At 39.2% G+C, this 23,345-nt stretch overlaps 2 protein-coding genes across 6 annotated transcripts; both read left to right on the forward strand.

Annotated features, from left to right (window-relative positions):
• The first annotated feature begins 146 nt into the window (after window positions 1-146).
• Window positions 147-19,217, forward strand: LOC100843137 (exportin-7-A). 5 transcript variants are annotated; one of them, XM_010229116.3, is made up of 30 exons: window positions 151-320; window positions 1,215-1,434; window positions 1,527-1,836; window positions 2,705-2,865; window positions 3,865-3,930; window positions 5,589-5,706; window positions 5,811-5,920; window positions 6,027-6,122; window positions 6,293-6,416; window positions 6,724-6,791; window positions 7,921-8,007; window positions 8,095-8,247; window positions 8,342-8,443; window positions 9,788-9,847; window positions 9,913-10,034; window positions 10,115-10,202; window positions 11,622-11,726; window positions 11,826-11,930; window positions 12,005-12,057; window positions 12,134-12,197; window positions 12,288-12,422; window positions 12,535-12,647; window positions 12,718-12,811; window positions 12,945-13,164; window positions 14,310-14,440; window positions 15,769-15,921; window positions 16,186-16,314; window positions 16,388-16,486; window positions 16,603-16,641; window positions 18,578-19,217. In XM_010229116.3, exons 3-30 carry the CDS (start codon window positions 1,587-1,589, stop codon window positions 18,713-18,715), a joined length of 3,183 nt encoding a protein of 1,060 aa, XP_010227418.1. In that variant the 5' UTR covers window positions 151-320; window positions 1,215-1,434; window positions 1,527-1,586; the 3' UTR covers window positions 18,716-19,217. The 5 variants fall into 5 exon arrangements, with proteins under 5 accessions (XP_024310432.1, XP_010227418.1, XP_024310429.1 ...); XM_024454661.1 differs by having other exon boundaries at window positions 11,829-11,930; XM_010229115.3 differs by lacking the exon at window positions 1,215-1,434.
• Window positions 19,218-20,341: 1,124 nt separating this feature from the next.
• LOC100822493 (pentatricopeptide repeat-containing protein At1g11290, chloroplastic) lies at window positions 20,342-22,813 on the forward strand. The gene has a single exon (XM_003560464.4). The coding sequence runs from the start codon at window positions 21,058-21,060 to the stop codon at window positions 22,480-22,482; it is 1,425 nt and encodes a 474-aa protein (XP_003560512.1). The 5' UTR covers window positions 20,342-21,057; the 3' UTR covers window positions 22,483-22,813.
• Window positions 22,814-23,345: the final 532 nt, after the last annotated feature.

Below are 23,345 nucleotides of genomic sequence, written 5' to 3' on the forward strand. Positions count from 1 at the left end.
TGGCTTTGTACAATTGAGGTCGGTCCGTCGGTGCAACGAGAGAATCTGCCAGTACGCTGAACTGCTGAAGTCTGGCCCGGCCCGGCCCATTTATCTCCAATCCCGAAAGACCACCAGCACACAGACAGTAGCGCATATCGCCCCAACTCCTCCATCGTCCTCCCCTATTTACCTCCCCCATTTCCGTCTCCCACACCCCAAGCCCCTCCTCCCCCAAAAACGCACGCCTCCGATCCCCACGCCGAGACTGCAGCCTTAGACCTAGCCGCAGCCGCCGTCGGACAGTGGACACCCGCGGATTCAGCAGGCACTGGGATAAGGTAGGGTCGCACGCCCCCGATCGCCGCGACGCGAATGCTTTTGCGGTTGCTATTCTGCCGCGCGCTTAGCTCTCAGTCTAGTTGCCCGTACTGCGGTTTTGCTTCGGTTCAGGGCGGGGGCGCTTGATCGGACCCGGGGTGGCGGCACAGACCGCTGCCGTGGTGCCCGTCTCTGCGTTTTAGGATCGGAACGCCGCGGAATTCGGCCACGTGCACGGCGGCGGTTGCTCGGGGCTCCCGAGGGATCTCGACGTGTGGAGAGTTCGTCGGATCTCCAAAGGATGCTTGCTAGGCTGGTGGATGGTAGCTTCGTTTTGTTTGCTGATGGTGATCGGATGAGATCTTTGGTTTTGCTTTCTCGTGGCCTGTGGTGTGCTTAGATCCCTGGACACTGCAATCCGATAGGCCATTTGATGATTCGGGAGATGATACCGCAAGGTTTTAGTGTTGTGTTACTTCTGCCAGCTATTTGATGCATGCATACTGGAGTGTTTGTTTTACCAATGATCTGCTTAGCAAATGCAGCATGTATTTTCTGTTCAAAACAGTTGCCATCTCATCATGTTGTGTTGTACTCCTACTATATTTGTTTTAAGATGTATGTTTGTTTACTCTAAAATGGAACTGCTTAGCAGATGCCATCGCCCATTTATTTCTTAGTTGTGCTTACATTTTGTATAAAAATAGAATGCCTTAGCGGATGCATCATGCAATTAATTAGTTGATTATTATGTCATTATGTATTGATGTACCTGTGGATGTTTGTGCTAGCGTGCATTGTGCGTGCTATGGAATAGGGTAGTTAGCAAATGCAACATAAGCTTCTTGATATATGATTAGTTTGTCACTGTGCTGCTTTGGCCGTCACTGAGTCTCATATTTCCATCCGTGCAGATCACTCTACCCCAGGCCGAGTTGTGTCTGTTATTGGTGATATAAGTATTTGTTAGCTGTTTTCTCTTGTATGTTGGGTCTTGATCTTTGATAAAGCTTCATTGAAAAGACTGTACATGAGAAAACACTGTTGTTGAAACATTTCTCTTGTAATATGAATGTATTGTGACAATCTTCTTCCTGTGCTAGAATCATATATTTCAGCTTCATAGCTCTTATGGTACTTTTATGTTCCTTATTGAACCGAATACCTAATGCTTTAACTTTAAGCTTCTGATGAACATTCATGCAAATTCATGGATATTAATTCAGAACCTGGTGGCATATTGACCCTGGATACTTGGTCAAACGGAAAATTGAAGCTCCTTGTTCATGCCCTTGATGGAGAGCCTAGCACAGTTAGAGGTGTTGTGTGAAAAGCTTTACAATTCTAGAGATTCAGCTGAGAGAGCACACGCAGAAAGCACCCTCAAGTGCTTCTCAGAGAACAGTGACTACATTTCACAGTGCCAATATATATTGGACAATGCGTCAACTCCATATGCCTTGATGTTGGCCAGCACAAGCTTGGTGAAGCAAGTCTCTGATCGCAGTCTTTCTTTGCAATTGCGCCTCGATATCCGTAATGTTTCTTTTCTGACAACATAGCACAATATCACATATCGTTGATTATTTTTCATTCGTGTTCTGTTGCATCTGCTTCGCATGTTAGCATTTATTTCTATTTCTAGATGCCCAAATATAAGTTGCATGACGTGTGTTGTGTGTAGCCGTACACAGTAGTTGTAATTCATTTACATTGATGCTCAGCATACATTACCATATGTATAGGTTTTGTTGCCTCCTTGGTTCTCTAACTTATTTTCGTTTCAACCTTGAAAACACTTATGCATCTGAGTTCATTTACAGTGATGTTCAGTATATCTTACCATAGGTATAGGTTTTGTTGCCTTCTTGGTTCTCTAACTAATTTCCATTTCATTGAAAACACCTATGCATCTGAGTTCATTTACAGTGATGTTCAGTATATGTTACCATAGGTATAGGTTTAGTCGCCTCCTTGGTTCTCTAACTTGCTTCCATTTCATCCTTAAAAACATTTATGCATCTGAGTGTACGTTCCATATTTTTAGGTTTTGTCGTTTTCTTGATTCTGAACTTATTTCCATAGTTTTTTTTTTCCTTAGAGACATCTATGCATCTGAGTATACATTACTATATGTAATAGGTTCTGTCGATTCCTTGATATTCAACTTTTTGTTCGTTTTGTCCTTAAAAGCATTTGTGCATTTGTAACATAGATGAAAAGGTAATTTACTTGTTTTCACTGTAACCGTCAGTTTATTTTTTGACATCTGTAACATAGTTGGAATTGATAAGTATTTATTTCCACAGTATCCTCTTCCACTGCTTCATCTTTTTTCACATACTTATGTTCCATGCCTTTTACATCTGCAATTTAGACTAATCTATTTGTGATCTGCGTGAAGGGAATTATGTCATGAACTATCTTGCGGCGAGAGGACCTAAATTGCAGAACTTTGTGACTGGTTCCCTAATTCAGCTCGCATGTCGGATTACAAAATTTGGCTGGTTTGATGATGACAGGTTCAGAGAGATTTTCAAAGAAGCAACAGATTTCCTAGCTCTTGTAAGTATGCCTTGTGTTTTGTAGGCATTCATATGGGGGTTATCTAATTGCCTGTCACGAATGCCTTGAATAGGCTTTGTTACTTAAATCTGTATCATGACATAAACCATATGTGACTCGAACCTTTTATTTAGAACTAACCTTCAAAAACAAGCTTTGCCATAAACCTGCATTCTTGTTTGGAAATGTATGCTTGTTATGACTTATTGCTTAACCATTCACGGATGCCTTGAATTTTGAACGTGTTATACAGAAAAGTTGTACACTCTCCGTCCAACAAAAGATGTCTCAAGTTTGTCAAAATTTGGATGTATCTATACATGATTTAGTGTATAGATACATTCAAATTTAGTCAAAGTTGAGACATCCTTTGTTGGACGGAGGGAGTATGTAAATTGTAAGAAAATCATGTAGTGCTTATTTCCTAACCATTGATGGCCTTAGCAGTATGATTAGGAACTTTAACTATTTTTGGAGATATTTAACAAAAGAGTTATTTTGGTTTTGTCCCTTGGTAAACGCAACTTAATTATCTTAGTATCATATTAGAAGCGCCACCTTTCAATTCGGTGAGTAATATTGATGAAGCTTGTATGTGCAGTTGATAATCATATTGAGAGTTGATTTGTTTAAATTATTCTACATGCTTTGTAATTTATACATGCCGTTTATACATTACTATAATTATTTCCAGATACAAAAGATCAGAGGGGATAACAAGTTAGTGTGATGGATTTTACTTTTAAAAACGCCTTTCCTTTTTGAGTTTTTGTCATGCAAAAAGTCTTGTTCATGCTAAAACTTGGTTGCATGTCTTCAGCATTGATCATTGGTGTCAATTTCAATAAACTCATATACTGAAAAAGGAAATTAAATGAGAAAAAGTTTCTGCTATAAAGTAAATCCATACGTGACAATTTTTTATTTATAAATCTATGCCATGTTGCAGGCTACCTGATGCAGTTTACTAATTTGTTGCTGATGCTTGTATCATTTCAGGCATCTCAGGATCACTATCTAATAGGATTGAAGATACTAAATTCTCTCGTAGCGGAAATGAACCAGGTGAGATCTAAAAAATTCCTACTGGTTATATTGGCTCCGAATGTGGTTATGTATCAGTCTGCACAATACTTTGTTGTTTAAAACTATTCGTCATGTATAGAGTTAGGAACGGAGCCAGGGGAAGCCCTAAAATCCCAAGAAACAGTTCAAAACCATTATAGACATGGCCCTCTCAGATTCACAGTAACATATGAAGAACTAACAGTGCTTATGCAAAGTAGCCACCAGCGAAGTTGAAAGTTTGCCGGCAGCTAGATATCTAGGAGCTACTGCGGCGCCGAAAGCTTGCAACTGTGAAGAAGCCTAGGAACAGAGAATGATCGATTGTCTACAGAATGTACATGCGTAGGACGAGCGTACCATCGATTATTGCAGTCTAGGCCTGCTTTATCTGTATTCCATTGCCCTTATCCTCTGTGGTTAAGGAACGGTAAATCCGTTGGGGGGCGCGCGCGCACGGGGTTGGGTGTGGGGGGAGGGGTGCTCGACCCCTTGAGTCTGTCCCTGTATAGAGTTATTGACAGACTTATCTAGCTTGGATGTCATGTATGAAAGCCAGGCATGTACCTTTCCAGGACAGTGCGTAAGAGTTGAGAGATTCAAGCATAAATAAGAGAGTACATATGCACTTGTGAACGCCATAGACTTATGTCACTATGTCCGTACTATGACAAAAGGTTATTGTTGGTATGCAAATGAGCGTGTAGTCTCAATTGTTGGAACATTACTATTTAGTCCCACCAAGTCGTCAAATATCACTCATAGCGATTTTTTGTATGTTGATCTTCAATCTTATCTCTATTTGTGCATGTTCAGACTTTAATTAATGGCTGCAGTACATATATATTATGTGTTTGTGCTTCCCTATTTTAGGAATAATTTATGCGATTTATTCCATACCTTGTTAGAAGGGTTTATGTATTGATTATATAGGTGGTAACATAATAGGCAGGGCATCACTTAATTATCAGTGTGTGAGGATAAGTGCTTTTTTTACCTGCTTGGAGCTGTTGTAGGATATTTGTTATATTTTTGCTAGAGATATGTATATTTTTATTCCTTCCATCTGTCATGGAAGTTTACTTTTGGTCTCTTGTCTTTGGTTCATAGATATGGTCCCTCATCTTTCAAAACCTGACAATTGGTCTGTCGTCCCACCCGAAGCGGTATTCGTGCCTACGTGGTGTGGTTTTGCATGTGGCTTGCCACAGTGGCATTTGACCTTTGCCCTTTGTTCTCTTTATCTCTCCGGGTTGGCATTTTGTACCTGTAAAAAAAATGAATTAGAGGGAGCAGCGGTGGCAGGCCACCGGTGTCGCTCATTCTTTCACCTCTGTAACTTCTTCCCCTCTTGTCCGCTTCCGCTCATGCTTGCGACAAGCTTTAACATGATCAAATGCCTGCACGGCATGACACGTGCAAAACCGCTTCATGTAGGAACGAATACCACTTCGGGTGGGTGGTGGGACCAATTGTGTTCAGTTTTGACAAATGAGGGGTGGAATATCCATGGGAAAAGCATAAGGGACCAAAAACGAACATTTGTAACCATTGAGGGATGGAAAATATACTTCTCTTTTAGCTCATTTTTTCTATGATAGTGTTTCCTCTTTAAGGTGAGAAACTTATATGTGTATTCTCTTGGTGTATGCATATAGGCAAACTCGGCAATGCCTTTGACACTTCACAGAAAAATTGCAACATCATTCAAGGACCAGTTTCTTGTACAGATCTTTCAGATTTCTCTTACCTCATTACACCAACTGAAGATTGAAGGTAATGTACAAAATGTTATGTAGGCATGTCATTCCAGTAGATCATATCAGATACCTGCACTGGTTCCATTTCCATCTTCTAATACAATTATACTTAAACTGCAGTACCAGATGATATTAGGAGTGTTCCTCTTTCGCTTGCATTGAGGTGCTTGTCATTTGACTTTGTTGGTTCTCCAGTGGATGAAAGCTCAGAAGAATTTGGAACAGTGCAGGTATATTGGTTGCACAACTGCCAGCTTCCCTTTACGATGGCTAACCTCTCAGTCTGCCACACTCTGGCCTTTTGTTGTAGCTTACACTTCTTTTATCTTAATGCAGCTTCCTGCATCCTGGAGGCCTCTCCTTCAAGATCCTTCCACTGTCCAGATCTTTTTTGATTACTACAAATCAACTGAAACATCTGTTTCAAAAGAGGTACACTTTCAGTGATTTGAATTTGCATTTCTAGAATACATACTGGAAATTTATTACTGAGTGATTTGTTCATTGATCGAGATGATACATTTGATCTATGATTTAACATCTTTCAGCTACCTTTTGATCTCCGCAGTTATGTATGTGTGCATGGCTGTTGTTTTCTGCAGGCTTTGGAATGTCTTGTCAGACTTGCTTCTGTGAGGCGGAGTCTTTTTGCGGAGGACCCTGCAAGGTCCCAGTTTCTCTCTCATCTGATGTCAGGCACCAGGGAGATACTCCAGACAGGCCAAGGTTTAATACCCATACCTTTTGTTGCAAGTTTAGATTTGTTCTTTTTGTTTCCACTTAAGAACATCGGTCTTAGATTGAAGTCCTTCAGGTGAAGGTAAAAACCTATTATACGTCGGTTAAGAAGCATTAAATAGTCCCACAAGAGTTGATTAGCTCACGGCTGGTTATGTTTACCTGAAGTCTTGAATGGACTCAATTACAAGTCACAGATGTTATGTATGTTGGAGGAGAAGTCAAACTTGCTGATGCATTTCATACAGGAAAAACTTAGATGATGTTATAATTTCTTTTGACTTGCAATTTACAGGTCTTGGTCATCATGACAATTACCATGAGTTCTGCCGTCTTCTGGGACGTTTCAAAGTGAATTATCAGGTTACGATCCTGTTAGCCGTACTTAATTTCTCGGCTTTTCTATAACCAAGGAATTGTTTTATATTGTTTCTTGTAATATTTATTAGAAATAGACAAACTTGTCCGTTGTCTGGTAATGATAGATGCAACAGTTGTGAAGTATGCACATATCTTTCCTAAACAAGTACTCCTGATATGTTGTTGCATGAGTAATACAAGTTTGGTTTTGTAACTTCTCCTAATCATTTGGCTTTATTGATGAAGGAAACAAGTTGACCAGTTCTGTTACACTTAATTTCCATCATTCTGTTGTGTCACTGCTGATGTATTCTTAATATTATTTTATTACTATCCATAGAAAACATTACTGTACTCTATTGACAAAGAATTCATATTATTTTCATTATCCTTGTCATATGTCTTAAGTGGTGAACTGTTGTGGCTATGGCTTCCACAGCATGAGCAAGTGTCTTGTATGTTACTAAATGTAGCAAATTTTTCTAGATACGCATGTATCTACACACTAAAATCGACACTTGATATGGGACGGAGGGAGTAGTATCTTCTGGGAGTATGTGGTACTCCCACTCCTTGTATTACCAACTACTCCCTCTGTCCCATATTAAGTGACTCAAATTTGTCTAAATATCGACGTATCTATATATTAAAATATGTCTAGATACATCTAATATTTCGGCACTTAATATGGGACGGAGGGAGTACAAAATAACCCAAAACAAATTGTCTGAAAAAAAATGTTGCCACCATATACCTTTTTTTTTACAATATACACGGTTATACATGAAAAAATGGAATCAAAGGGTACATAATAAGAAAGAGTATATTGCAATGGTTTTTACATGTCTACAACATTGACTTCCAGGTGATTTACTTTATATATTTCCTTCTTATCCATGTTGGTGTGAGAAATGCAAAATATATTACTCCCTCCGTCCAGCAAAATATGTCTCAAGTTTGAAATTTTTTGGATGTATCTAGACATGACTTAGTGTATAGATGCTTTCAAGTTTAGTCAAAGTTAAGACATCCTTTGTTGGACGGAGGAAGTATTTCATGTTTCTACTGGTGTGTTGTCTCATAATAATAGGGGCATTCTTTAGGCTAGGAATGAACCATTTGTATTTTGCAGTTGTCAGAGCTTCTGAATGTTGAGTTTTATGGTGAATGGATTGGTCTAGTAGCAGAATTTACAACTAAATCGTTGCTATCATGGGAGGTTTGTGTTCATTCTTGCTCAGTTACTAATAACCGTAGATTTTTGTGCGTGTTATGACTGGTATACTATCAATTATTTATTTTGTAGTGGGCCAGCAACAGTGTCTACTATCTTTTAAGTCTTTGGTCAAGGCTGGTGACATCAGTGCCTTACTTGAAAGGCGACACACCAAGTCTGCTTGACGAAACTGTACCCAAAATCACAGAGGGTTTTATCACTTCTAGAATGAATTATGTTCAGGCACTGTCTTCTTCGAGAGATCAACTACTCTTCCAATTTTAGTCCAAGGAACTCTTAGTCATTTATATTGTTTTGTCCTTTCTGTTCATCTCAGGCTAGCATCGCAGACAATTCATCAGATATAGATAATCCATTGGATAATGCAGAAGGTCTCCAGGATCAGCTGGAGAGTCTTCCTTATCTTTGCAGATTCCAGGTTGGTACTACTAAATGCATTTTGCTTTCTAATTTAGAAATGATTTTCTTCTGTTCAAACTTTGTTTTGCTTCTATCTGTGATATCTTATCTGATTGAAAATAAGATGTCTTAAGTAGTAATCAGTTGGGCACTTGTGTTAATAGGATTTAGCCCCTGTTCCAGCTTCACAATAAATGGTTCAGGGTTCGCAAGTGTTAGTTGCATTTAGAGTGGGTTCTCGTATTCAGTTCAAGAACTTTCCTGCTGGCAAAAAATATATTCCACATAAAGATAATTCAATAGAATATTCTGCTATTCATCTTGTTGCATTTGTTTAAATGTTGACTAAATGTTAGCAACCGCAGAATATTTGTTAGAATTAGTTCTTTGTTCAAATTCATATACTATACAAAGATAACTCATCCGATTAGCACTCTGCTATTCATCTTGCTGCATTTGTTAAGATGCCGATAAAATGTTGGCAACCGTAGATGATGTTTTTATTAAACGGGGTGCTTTTTTCAAATTCACTTATGGACTAACTGTGATGTGAAGGATAAGCCTATTTACGCTCCCAAACTATTGGAAAGGTCTGGATAACTTACTCATCTGTAAAACCTCTTTTATTCTATTTTTTATATATTTACGTCAGAGGGTAGGATTCAAACATAAATCTTATCTGCTCCATTTCTTACGAATTATGGTATGATTTTGTTCCCGTATAAGTTGTAGCTATTCACTCTTCCACTCGGAAAGGAGGTTCAATAGGGATTGCTTTAGCAATCCCCTTATTTATTGACCCCTTTTTTGTGGATTCTGACTTGATTTGGAAGAATGGTGGCTATTTAGGGAATGCCATGTAATTCTTTGAATTGAGCTAGGATTGGATGAAATTGTTGTTATGTATGTCCAGTCACAACTATGAGTTCACCTCATTGTTTCTTGGGAGCGGTTGTGCTTTATACCAGTTATGATTTTTTTCTAGTAAAACTGATATATCACTTTCATTGGTATCTCTCACTCTTTATCTGGTTGTTTTTTAGAATTACTTCAATCACACGTGATTTCCTGGGCATTAGGATGCATGAGTTACATGAAAATCTTCAGGGCTGTATTGTTTTGAGGCCTGGCTTGTTGGCCAAGTCCCGAGAGGCTTCCCCTTTCTCTTTTTTCTTTCATGGCTTTTGTAACCCCCTTCGTATTTTGGAAATGGCATGTACTATGTTTTTTTTTGTTTTTCTTCATGAAATGACATTCAGGGCCTTTTCATGTTTTCTAAAAAGGAAACCCTTGTTTTTGGAAAATTTGAGACTTGCATGTATTTTGTTCCGTGCCTTGATTATTACTTTCTTTCGAGTTGCAGTACGAAAGTTGCAGCCGTTTCATCATAAATATCATGGAGCCTCTTCTACAAGCTTACATGGTATGTCAGTGTTGTTCCATGCATCCCTTCTTCCAGAAGAGATTCAGAGTCCAATATTTTAACAGGCAAGGTCAAGGTTACCAACTGCTGGAGATTTAGCTGAGCTGTCTGTCATTGAAGGGCAGATTACATGGATGGTCCACATAATTGCAGCCATTCTCAAGATTAGGCAGACTGTTGGTTGTAGGTGAGCAATTAGTTTTGCTTGATTGATTACTTTATTTCCTGCTATTCTTTCATGGATAAGGTTTTTCGTTTCCTCTGCAGCCAAGATTCACAGGAGTTATTCGATGCAGAACTTGCAGCCCGTGTGTTACAGTTGATCAATATTACCGACACAGGGGTGCATGCACAGGTTAGATGAACATGACAACACGATTTGATCATTTGATATGAAAGATGAGCTAGTGTACTTGCAGGCTATGTAAGCAGGACTTGTATACTGGTGTTAGATGTGAGAAAATATGCAACTTGTATTTCCTTAAGGGTGAAGGCCAAGGGCTAGTACATATCACTTACATGTGTGATAAACCCAGCCACCCACCCCACCCCACAAAAAGAACTGATGGTGGGTCGACACTGAAAGCATCTGTATTATCAGACATAATAGGAGTCAAGTGACTGAAACACCAAAATCCTCAAGCAACCAACATAGCCAAGTCACCTTTGCAGTTAAAAGAGTCATAGCTCGCAACTCAGCCTCTACACTCGAACGGGAAGCTGCAATCTGTTTCTTCATCAGGCAATGAGAGAATCACCAAGAAAAACACACTAAGTAGGAAAGTGACCGATGATCCAAAGGATCGCTAGCCAAGTAGCATTCGGATATGCCCTCAGCTGTAACGAACTGGAGAGTGGAAAGAAAAGAAGGCGAGAGATGGTCCCACGAAGAACCCGAAGGAGGTGACTTGAGTGGGAGAAGTGACAAGCTGACTCTTGGTATGAACTGGATAGAAGATATCTGGATGAGTGACAGCTAGATAAACAAAACTTTCAACAAAAAGGCTACATTTCTGTAATCGCTTGCTTTTTGATTAACATTGTGGGAGTTCTTTATAATGGGGCTAAAACAACCTCATTCTCTTGACTTATTTAAAGATCTCAATCTTTAACTGCGTTAATTAAAAGATAACTTCACAACTTAAAGAGTGAGAACCGGCAGTGCTGTGGCCCCACATAAAATCCACAATGTATTGTTTGGGATGACATTCAGGCATCCTATGTTGTAGATATCACTTCTGTCTCTTTTTGACTCAAAATTCTTCCCACGTGTCACAGTAATATTAGTTGGTTACATTGTGTTGACAGTTTTTTTGATTGGTTCTCAGCAAGTAGCAAATGACTTGGAAACGATAACCATATATCAATATATGATGCAGTAAATATAATTTCCATGGGATATAAGATTATGGTCCGTTTGGCATTGTGGTGGCTTCTCAAAAGCACTTCATATATGTTTTTGGATAGAACAATTAGTGGAAAGCATTGTTTTTGGAGACATAAATCCTACTGGAATTAGTTAAGTTTAGTGCAACAACAACAGACTGAAATTAATGCCATGTTCTTGCCTTGTATTTCTATTGCCCTACCAAGGCACTTCTGAACATTGTGTTCTAGTAATGCTGCTGAACTCGTGTGATTTTTATGTTGTTCTTTCCTTATTTTATGGCATGCCCTCAAATGTGGCCTTTACTTTGCTTATCATGTACTATTAGTTTGCTTATGAGCTTCATGGGCTTATTGTGTGAATAAACTGATTGTACATTTTTTGCAGAGATATCAAGAATTAAGCAAGCAAAGGCTTGATCGAGCTATTCTTATATTTGTGCAAAATTTCAGAAGGTCATATGTAGGGGACCAAGCCGTGCATTCTGCAAAGGTTTAGAAGAAAATGAAATTATATGACAGACTAATTAATTTTCAGTGCATCTTGGTATACTTTTCTGTCATGTCATAAAGCGCTGCTTCTTTGGTGCAGCAGTTGTATTCAAGGTTGTCTGAGCTTCTTGGACTGACTGACCATTTAGTTTTACTCAATGTCATTGTTGGGAAAATAGCTACAAATCTAAAGTGCTATGCTGAGGTGACTATTTATCTATAAGCTTTTCAGCTTTGATTTGATCTATAAGTTGTTGCTGACCTTTGATGTGTTCACAGTGTGAGGATGTTATTGATCATACTCTGTCACTTTTCTTGGAGCTTGCATCTGGGTAAACTTTTATTTTTATGTATTCAATATTCACTTTTAGTATGATGAAGATTCTTCATTTTGTATTGTCATAGCAGCTATATGACTGGAAAGCTTCTTCTCAAGTTGGATAGTACAAAGTTCATCATCGCAAATCACTCTGTAAAGGCTTAGCACTAGCTTTCGTTTGATATGATCTTGCGCTCCTCCTCAGTCTTAGAAATGAATCCTTTTTATAATTCATCATGGCAGCGAGAAAATTTTCCATTTCTTGGAGAATACAGATACGTCCGCAGTAGAACTAACTTCTACTACATCCTTGGCTCCTTGGTCTTCATGGAAGATGGCCCAGTAAAATTCCGGAGTTTCATGGAGCCACTTCTGCAGGTGCATAGCTACTTATATTTATGCTACTACATATATATTTCTCGCATTCTTATCTGATTTTATATTATTTTTTTGCGATTGAGATTTTATATATTCTCTGTTTTCACTATAGGTTGCAGTTAGTTTGGAGGCAAGTGCTGATGCTGCTTTCCAGACTGATGTTGTAAAGTACGCATTTACTGGATTGATGCGAGATCTACGTGGCATTACGATGGCGACAAACAGGTGTTTCTCTGAACAGTCAGTATAAGTCTGTGATTTCGAAACTAACTGTGCCTTTGTTGATCTAATCCAGCCGCAGGACCTACAGCCTCCTATTTGACTGGTTGTATCCATCTCGCATGCCACTTCTACTGAGAGCCATCTCCCTGTGCACTGATGAGCCAGAGGTAATCAACCATCTCAAATGTTACATTGTTTTTTATAATAGATTGGTGTCACTGTATACCTATCTGCGTTATCTAGAAGCTGAGGCTTGTAAATCTTGTTTTCAATTGCTCTAAACCACATCACCGCATGCAGGTCACCACACCCTTACTCAAATTCATGGCTGAATTTGTTTTGAATAAAGCTCAACGATTGACATTTGATTCGTCATCACCAAATGGAATACTTCTATTCCGGGAGATTAGCAAGCTAATTGTGGCTTATGGTTCACGTGTTCTATTGCTTCCAAATGGCACTGATATTTATGCAAGTAAATACAAAGGCATGTGGATTTCACTGACTGTTCTTTCAAGGGGTGAGTATATAGATTTTGTTCTGAAACATGTTCGTTTGTACCTGCAAGTGAAATCTGCACATTTTCTACTATACCAACTTCATCTTCTGATGCAAACTATTCAAAGGTTCAAACACTTCTGTAGGCTTGCTTCGTCCAGTTGAACGATTCTTGCGCACTCTATATTAGTGTAGAGTTTAATTTTTTTGGCATTTGAATTGAATCTTTAAAGATGACCAGAGGCGAATATTCAAATTGACTGCAGTGGTTGAGAATTTGCATGATTGTTTTCTAGTTCCAGTATACAAGTACAGAATACAGTGCAACTGACTAAACAGTAGCATAAGTCATGGTTGTAATTATATGATCGGAGGGAGTATGTTTCATCATTATTCAGGAGGGCCTGGTGTTACTGATTTATGTGTATTTGGTACTCATATTATTATGGATCGGAGGGAGTACCTAATATTATTTGGACATTCATGAGTTGGCCTTTTGTCTTGTAAAGTGTGCTGATTTTATAATCTCAGTTTGCAAAGCTCAGCTGCCTGTTCCATTTTGATGTGATTCATCAGGCATGCTAATAACATCAATGTAAAGTATTCCTGCACTATTAAACTCTCATGTTGGACTGGAACCTTGTCGACTGTTTTAATGAGCATTCAGACTTCACAACACTAGTTGCAAACTGGCAACTGGCTGATCCTCCACCTGTTTCTGGTCAAACTAGTAGTTCTTGATTCCCAATGGTCTTAGGTTTTCTGCAACGAGTTACTTGAGTTATGATTTAATCCTAACTACTAGAAACAATTTTTGTTTTTATGGAGTTGTGACTTCTTCTGGCAAATATTTTGAATCGCAAATTCTTTGTCGGTTTCTAGGAAAACCTTTTGGGACAGGGAGACAACTTTGTTCAGGTTTTGTTACTCTTCGCTAGGTTGTAAGAAGGGCCATGTTTTGAACTTTACTTCTGTTTGCATTATTAAGAGTAATACTTTTGTACACAAAGTAGAATATTGGTTGTGTTCCAAGTAAATGTGAGCTTGTTACTACGATCATACTTTACTTATTTAGAAATATCGTAACTAGTATGGCAGACTTGTAATCTCCTTGCTGATTATGTAAATGTTCTTGTGACTGGCATCTTACCTGAATTATACTTGCAGCCTTATGTGGGAACTATGTCAACTTTGGTGTATTTGAGCTTTATGGTGATAGAGCACTTGCGGATGCACTTGATATATCCTTAAAGATGGTCCTCTCAATTCCGTTGTCTGATTTATTGACATTCAAAAAGGTATTCACGCCATCATTGGTAATTTAGTGTACAATTGTTTTGCTGTCCTACGCAATTGCTTTTCTTGCTATGGTTTCTAGCTATTTGAAAAAATTTGTACCAAGTTTGGTTTCTCTGAAGTAAAGTTGTTTCCCCAAATCACATATAATGTGCATAGGAACAAGTTAGCAGGGGTAACTGTTCGCTCGTTATATACTGGACCAAGTGATTGTAGAACCAATGCTGTTTAGTTATTTGTTTTCTTTTATAAATTAATCAAATGTACTTACATGGTTGGTGTGTTAATATGGTGTGGATGTACAACCCCACCTCTTGGGTTCAAGTCCTCATCGATGCGGGGTTCAGTTCCTATTACATTAGAGGTCTCCCTTACAGTTTTATTCCAGTTCTTTTTGTGCCAGTGCTGCATTGTGGGTGTGAAAATTCCTTAAGGTTCGTGGTTTTCTCTTACACCCCGCCCTTAGATGTGGGTATAGGTGCAATTCACTCTTGGAAAAAGATGGCATTTTTCATACTTGTGTTTTTTTTATAAAAAGTATGAATGAACCACCATTCATTTTTTCTAACGGAAGGGGAATTCAGTAATATTGAATAGAAGCACATAAAAATGATGAGAATCAAACAGACAACACAATATGATCTATGGAAAAATAGTGGAGTTCCGAATCTTTGATGCTGTGGTTTGTTTTATCTTATAAACCTTGAGATCTAGAAAGATCTAACACCATATTCCAATCCCTAGGATTCAACTTGTCAATCAAAGATATATAGAAAATATGAGTCTAGATAGTTAGCAATATCCTTTGTTCATAGTTTCCTTGTAATATATCAAATTAACCCATTCTTGTTACGTGCTGGTTATGATAGGCTAAATCTGAATATTAAGCAGTATCCTTTGTGTAAAGTTTATATTTTTTTTGTTTAGGTTAAACCAATTCTCCCTCTCTTTTCAGATTGTAAGGCATATCTCCTAATTCACACTATCAATGAGTGCCTAGTTAGGTACCGGACTAATCATTAGTGAAGCATATATGCACACATGTCCTCTTCAACCGTTGGTTGGTTTCTCATTGGGAAGCAAAGTTTGCTTGTTCCCAAAACAAATGGGCTTACATACTAAAAATTGAGATTTTTGTGATAGGCCTTATAATCTGAAAAGGAGGGAGTGCAATATTCTCCTTTTTTTTGGACTGAGTATGCAAATGTCCAGATCTTGACAATGTGATCCAGATCTTTTGACAGCCCATATTCTTTCGTGGTCAGCTCGATTCTTGAACTGCTTTGCATTTTATTTTAGTCATTTAGAATAAGCTGTTTATTTATTTCAGCTATCAAAAGCATACTATGGATATATGGAAGTTCTGTTCAACAACCATATCACTATCAGTTCTGTTCTCAATTTGGATACAAGCACATTTGTGCATATTGTCAGCTCACTTGAATCTGGATTAAAAGGATTAGATACGGGAATATCAACACAGGTATGCTACTATGGATCCTTTTTACCACTTAAAAATGTTCCTGTAAGGCTGTACCAACGTCATGTCCTAAAGGGGTTACTTGCTGTCGAATTTGTTGTTACCTGCACTACTATCTCTTATGTGTTTGCTGAAGCATGTTTATTACTCTTTTATTGTAAGGAAAGCTTATTTATTAGTCTAGTAAGAATAATGAGTTCTTGGAATCCACTATTATTCTTCAACTGTTGTTTGGCTAATCTCTATTATGTTGTTTCCTTCTGGCAGTGTGCTTCTGCCATTGATAGCTTGTCAGCTTTCTATTTTAACAATATTACAGCTGGCGATAATCCTCCATCACCAGCTGCACTGAATCTTGCTCGGCATATTGGAGAGTTCCCCAATTTGTTTCCTCAGGTTTGTGATACCAACCTGTTCTACAATATCCTGAAAGGTTACTACGTAATAATAACATTGTTTCTGCACCCAGATACTGAAGACACTTTTTGAAATCATAATCTTTGAGGATGCTGGTAACCAGTGGAGTCTAAGTAGACCAATACTGAGTTTGATAATGATCAGTGAACAGGTGCCTATCTTATTGCTATTGTTATCATTATTAATCATGTCTCTATTCTTTCTCTTATTTAACTAGTTTGTGTCGTTTTAATGTCATTTTGATTTGTTGTGTGTGTGTTTGTGCAGATGTTTAGTGACCTTAGAGCCCAGATATTAGCGTCACAGGTTTGTACATTTCCTCCTTTCCTTTCTCTTATTTTGATTTTCTTCATATAATCATATGTTGAACTTTCTCTGTTGTCAGCATTGTTTAGCCCATTATTTTATTTTAAAGGATATAATTTTCTTGAGTAAATATCACAAAACTACATTTCGTTATCAATATTATCACAAATTTACACTAGAGCATGTAGTATTTGACAGAAATATACTTTAAAAATGTAAGTTTATACAAATTAACCTCACTCTCTAGTACTCCCTCGGATTCATAAAAAGTGTCGCCCACTTGGTACAAAATTTGTGCTGACTTAGTACAAAATGCGCGACACTTTTTATGGATCGGAGGGAGTATGTAATATTGTCACAAAACTAAACTAAAACCTACAAAAAAAATCTACAGTTTTAAGACAAAAAGTATCTTTTGCCATTTGTGTAAACGTTTGCTTAAAAGTGTGGTTTTAAGTGTGCATCATGTTGTGTATATCCAGTTCTGGGTAACTGTTCGGTATTAGTACAAAATAGATGGTACAGGTGAGCACATACATCTCTAGTGTTTCCTCTTACAATGATGTATATGGAATAAGGAGGAGTACATGAGATCGGGCTGCAACAAAAATAATATTGCTTCGGACATAATTCAAAAGGCTAATAATATTGCTTCAGACATAATTCAAAAGGCTTGGTTTCTTGTCTCTGGAACTAGGCGGTTAATTTTACATGATAGCACCAGAAACTGTAAATACTCCTGCAAAATAGTTCTTGTGGGAAATGTTTGCAGATATCGTCATGGCGTTCAACTATGTTTGCTTGATAGTCACATTGCTTGACTCCTCCAAAATAGTTCTTGTGGGAAATGTTTAGTAGAGATGAAATATAAAAGTTTTGATATGTTTAGCCTACAAGTAATGTTTATTGCAAAAATAAGAGCAAGAGGCTGCAACTTGTCTACTCCCTCCGTCCCACTATATGTGGCGCGCACGCATCCCGAGATCACAAATTTAACTACTACCAAAATATAAATTATATTTCATAAAAAATGCTCCTATAAAAATCATTAGATTCGTAGTCAAATGAACTTTTTAATGATATATTTTTTACGTCATATAATTTACTCCCTCCATTTCACAAAGGTTGCGTATTTTGTTTCGTTAAGAGAAGTTTTTGACCAAAAATTACTCTATTAATATGTAAGTTATATGATACGAAACCATGATCATTAGTAAGAACTTTTAAAGACGATTCTATTGATATAACTTTCATGTATGTAAAAACACATATCAATAGAGTTTTCATTGGTCAAAGCCTTGTCTTAACGAAACAAAATACACCAACCTTTGTGAAATGGAGGGAGTATATTTTAGTAGTTAACTTGATGATCTTGGGACGCGTGCGTGCCTCATATAGTGGGACAGAGGGAGTATTAAAGTTACACTGTGACATCATGATTTTGCATGGATCCAGTGTTTGAGGAAAGGCCCATGTTTATTTGGAAATGCGTTGGTTCATAGCAACTTTATGACACTTTTTTTTACTAAGTTTTGGCAAGCCATAAAAATGGTGGCGGAGAAATTTCTCGCCACGACTGGCAAGATTTGGCAGAAGTATGCGTGCATGACAGGTGGGGCAAGGCTGGTAACTAATCATGTCATGCGACAGTTGTGACTGAAACAAGCAGTAGCCACAACCAGCTGCCACACTTGTGGCAAAGTTTGGCAAGACGTGGCTATGAACCAAACACGCCCTAAATAATGCACTTGTTAGAAATTTGAATTTTTGTCTTTGCATAACCTCTGGGTGAACTATTTTTTTTTCATTAATATGCTACTTCTACAGTTTTAAAAATCTGAACTGGCAAGCTCACTATGCTGGGATAGTTATATAACTGTAACCAACAGAATGAGGTATTATTGACCTGAAGAGCTAATGCACCTGCTGTCTGTAGCCTGTAGACCAGCAACAACGCCTCTCACAATGCTTCGATAAACTCATGACTGATGTCACAAGGAGCTTGGAACCGAAGAACAGAGACAGATTTACTCAAAATCTCACAACATTCAGACATGATTTCCGAATGAAGTAAAAGCCATTCAGAATGAGCTGCTAATTTTGGAGGTGCTTCTGCTTTGCTGTAAATACCCAGCTTGCTTTCATCTTAGGAATCACCATTCATTGGGACAAAAGCTTGAGCTAAGAAACTTGGTTTGGCTTGCATTGACTGAAAGATGAAGTGTTCTGTCGCTGCATGATGTGGTGAAAAGCAGTTAAAAATCTCTTAGTTTGTCGCTCGCATCAGGATGGTGAATGGTGGGGATTGACTTGTTTTACTTCTGCAACCCTTTGCTTGTACAGCAACATTCATCATGATTGCTGTTTCCCCAAGTTGTTAGGGGGGACAACACCAATCACTTAGCTAATTCATTGGTTAAGAAGTTAGAAGACGATGTTGTAAATGGTCTTGTTGGCTTTGCTAAAAGGTGGAAATTATAGTCCGGGAGAAAGGGGGAATTTGCCCCATGTGTATCAATGCTGTCAATTAACATCATTTCTGTAGCTGTTTGTGTCAATATTCCGTTCTGTTTGAAGGTGCTGCTGTCCTTTCCGATGGTTTATGGTATTCGACAGAGTGACCATTCTGTTCAAGTGATGATTATATTGTCTGGCTGTTTCACCTTTTCTGTACGTTTATTACAGATCTTGTCAGCCGCAGAGAATTCAGCCTATGAACTAAGGGTAGCTACCTCTTTCCCAATATCAAATTTCTTTCTGCCGGTGAGATCGTTCGGTTTGCGAACAGCTGTAAGAAGTTCATTGATGACAAGAAAATACATGTGCATTATTCAGGCGTGTGAGTTAACCGCAAATAATTCATATGCTTTACGAAATGGTCTAAACACAGTACATGTGATGTAAAACTAGTTTCCGTCGGTCAAACTGATTTGTACTTCCTTCGTTTCTGTACATTTAGGGTTGTCATAAGTCAAACTATGTCGACTTAGACCGAGTTTGTGGATAAATATACCAACACATTCAATACCAAAGAAATGTACTCTCTCCGTTCAACAAAAGATGTCTCAAGTTGATCAAAATTTGAATGTATCTAGACATAGTGTATATATGCATTTAAATTTAGTCAAAGTTGAGACATCCTTTGACCAAATTTGAATACATCTATACAATAAGTCATGTCTAGATACCTTTTGTTGGACGGAAGGAGTATGAAAATATATTTGATAGTAGTCCTAATAACAGCCTATTGGACGTTGGTCTTTTCTTTTTAACCTGTGGCATATCTCTCGTAATTTACGGACATCCGACCACCGTTTGTAATTTAATAAATATAAATAGTAATAATAGACTAGTTATTTTTTCTTACAAGCCTTGTAAAAGTTGACAAAGTCTTACTGGGACAACCATTGTTACTGAGCTTTTTGTGTCCCTCCCCCTTTTTTTCTTTTGAGCTCTTTGTTCACTCAGGTACACTTGTTTTTGTTTTGTTTTAATTACACATACGATCCGAATCGTCTTCACCGTTGATTATTTTTTTCTTAGAAAAGAAGGATAGCCGCAAACCATTGATTATCTAGTCCGTCTAGATTAGGGATGCATAACCGCTTCGTTAAAAGTTTGGCTTCTTAAGCTTGTGCCAATAAGGCTAGATTTGGTTGGGGGAGTGGGTGTACAATCCTAACAACCGAGTTCAAATCCTCACGGATGCGAATTTAGTTTCCTATTATACTGTATGGGTCTTCCTTACAGTTCTCTATATAAAAAAGGGTAGGTTTGTTAAGTTTAATGAGCTAGCACTTGAGATTGGTTTGGTTTGTATGACCTCATTGCTTACTCCTTTCATGCTCCTCTGCTCTACTCATTCTCAACCCTAACCGGCGACTGTAGTGGATCCATGAGCTCGTCGACAATGAAAGAAGGAAAAAGACAACAGTAGTGGCGCCATCAGTAACACCTCACCTGGGCGGTTTCATAACAACGTGTGGGGATGCTCTCAGCGGGTGCCACAACACGGGGAGCATCTAGTTGGACAATCCCACCCGGTAGCAAGTGTCCCAGCTCTCGCCGAAGTGGTCCCACATCGTCCATCGCCGGAGTTGATGGGAAAGAAGAGAAGTGCCGAAATTTTACATGTATCTAGACGTATTTTAGTATTTTAGATACGTTCATTTTTATAGTATTTTAGATACGTTCATTTTTATATAAATTTGAGTCAGTTAATATGACGGAGAGTAATATTTGTATAATTGATGGTTTGTATAATTGATGGTCAAACTTTTGCATAAAATTCCATTAGCTTGCAAACCCAAATGGAGTAGGTATCAATTTTCATAAGTGACATGGGCTTTCCTGTCATTTTATTCCATGGAATCCGACGGGTCAAATGCCAAGTCCATGCCGGCGCCGCCATGACCCATGACCACCACCGCCGCCGCCGCCGCCTTGCGTGACGCTTGGGCTATCCTCAGCGCTCTCTCCCCGGCCTCCGTCGGCCAACTCCATGCGCACGCCCTGAAGCTCGGATTCCTGCCCGCCTGTCTCCACCTCTGCTCGTCCTTCCTGAAGTCCTACGCCGCCACTGGCCGCCTTGCCTCGGCGCGCCAGCTGTTCGACGAAACACCTCGCAAGGACATTCCTCTATGGAACAGCCTCATCTCCCTCTGCGCGCGCTCCCGTCAACCGCAACACGCCCTACTCGCTGTGTCCGCCATGGTGCGCCTGGGTTCCAGGCCTAACAACGTCTCAGTCACGAGCCTCCTGCCTGCGTGCGCGCAACTGGGGTGTCGAATACACGGGAGAGAGCTCCATGCATACGCTGTCAGGAATCTCCCTGTCCTTGATTTGCCCGTGCTCAATGCACTAGTAAGCATGTACGGGAGATGTGGGAGGCTGGCTGAAGCGAGCACGGTGTTCGCCACCATGGGAAATATGAAGAGTGTGGTTTCTTGGACCTCCATGATCACTGCTTGCTGTGAGAATGGACGCCCGGAAGAAGCATTGGAATTATTTGACGAGGCAAGGCTTGCCAGTGTCATGGTCGATGAGGTCACCCTGCTCGCAGTCATCTCAGCGTGCACAAAACTGGACTGTATGCCAGATTTGGGGGAGTGGGTGGAGGAATACTCACTTCACAATGGCTTCTTGGAGAATACCCGTGTCGCCAATGCGCTCATCCATATGCATGGTAAGACTGGGAGGCTGAAGAGGTCATGTGAGATATTTGACTCAATGAGGGTGAGGACTGCTGTCTCATGGACAGCCATGATACAGGCGCTTGCCGTGCATGGGCATGGGATCGCAGCCCTTGTCCGGTTTTCGCAGATGCTCAGACAAGGGTTCCAGCCTGATGAGGTTGTCTTCTTGAGCGTTATCAGTGCTTGCGCACACTCCAAGCTAGTGAGCGAAGGGCGCCAATTGTTCAAGTCCATGGTCCAAGAGTATCGCATCACACCATGGATGGAGCACTATGGAAGCATGGTAGACCTGTTGTGCAGATCTGGCATGTTAGATGAGGCGTTTGAGTTCGTCCTGGCTATGCCTGTGAAGCCTGATCCTGTAATATGGCGTGTATTGACCGGAGCATGGCGTGATCATGGAAATGCTAGTTTAGGAATGAAGGTGATTGGTCATCTGATCGACGTGGAGCCAAACCATGGGGGGAATTATTTGCTAGCATCAAACTTGTATGCTGCTAATGAGAATTGGGGACGTGTTGTGGACCTAAGGGTGGAAATGGGAGTGAGAAAAGAGACTTCAAGACGCACTACTGCTGTTTCTTTCGTTGAAGTCAAACGTGAAGAAAATGCAGAAAGCTTGTGTTCTGATACACGGCATTGGTAATGTTTCCATGCTTTAAGTATAATTTTTAATTTTATTTGCTGTGGCCACTGGTAACTTTGCAACACCTTCTTCTTTCTAATACAAAAAAAACAGAGTACTTGTTAGTCAGAAAAATGATTCTTGCTATTACTAGCTAGCATGTGCAACTGTTTATTTTTTGCACTAATTCAGACGAAACTGAAGAAACATTTCTGCTCCACGTCCTGTTCTCTTGCAAAAGGATGAAAAGAGAGGTCATGATGTGTTTTGCGGGTATAATTGGATTCTAATGTTCTTTTAATATGTGAAATTGACACTATCGCCACTATATCTAAGCTACATTTTTTCATCATGTTGGTGAAGTTTCCTGTCAGTCTCTTGGTAATCAATATCTATCGTGCTGTTGATTAGCTGTCTCTTGGGTGATACTTGTGTTGATGTTGATATCATAATAGGTAACCACATGTCAAGAGGACCACACTTTCAGTTCTTATTTTTTGTATGGGGACTTTGTATGTGAATATTGCTCACACAGCTCCCTTTAGTAGACAAATTAGCAATTTATATAGTTTCCTTTGTTTATGAACTTCATGTAATGCGTATTCTGTAAGATGATCCTTTTCACTTAGCAGCATTGACTGCTGCACCACTGGATTGACAAAGTCCTGCACCCTTACCTTTTGTCCCTAATCTGTGGGCGTTGATTGCTGCTGCAGTTTTGAACTTTGATAGCCCCCAAAGTCAAATTTTTGGGCGTCCAAATTCCAGAACAAAATGGTAGCATGATTCCACCAAAAACTTTTCACGCTAGCATCTTGATTTCTTGACATTTATAGGCAGACCCAGCACAAAACTTCACTAGGGCACTGTGAGTGACAAATGGT

The sequence above is a fragment of the Brachypodium distachyon genome, chromosome 1 (assembly GCF_000005505.3).
Source record: "Brachypodium distachyon strain Bd21 chromosome 1, Brachypodium_distachyon_v3.0, whole genome shotgun sequence".
NCBI classification, from domain to species: Eukaryota; Viridiplantae; Streptophyta; class Magnoliopsida; order Poales; family Poaceae; genus Brachypodium; species Brachypodium distachyon.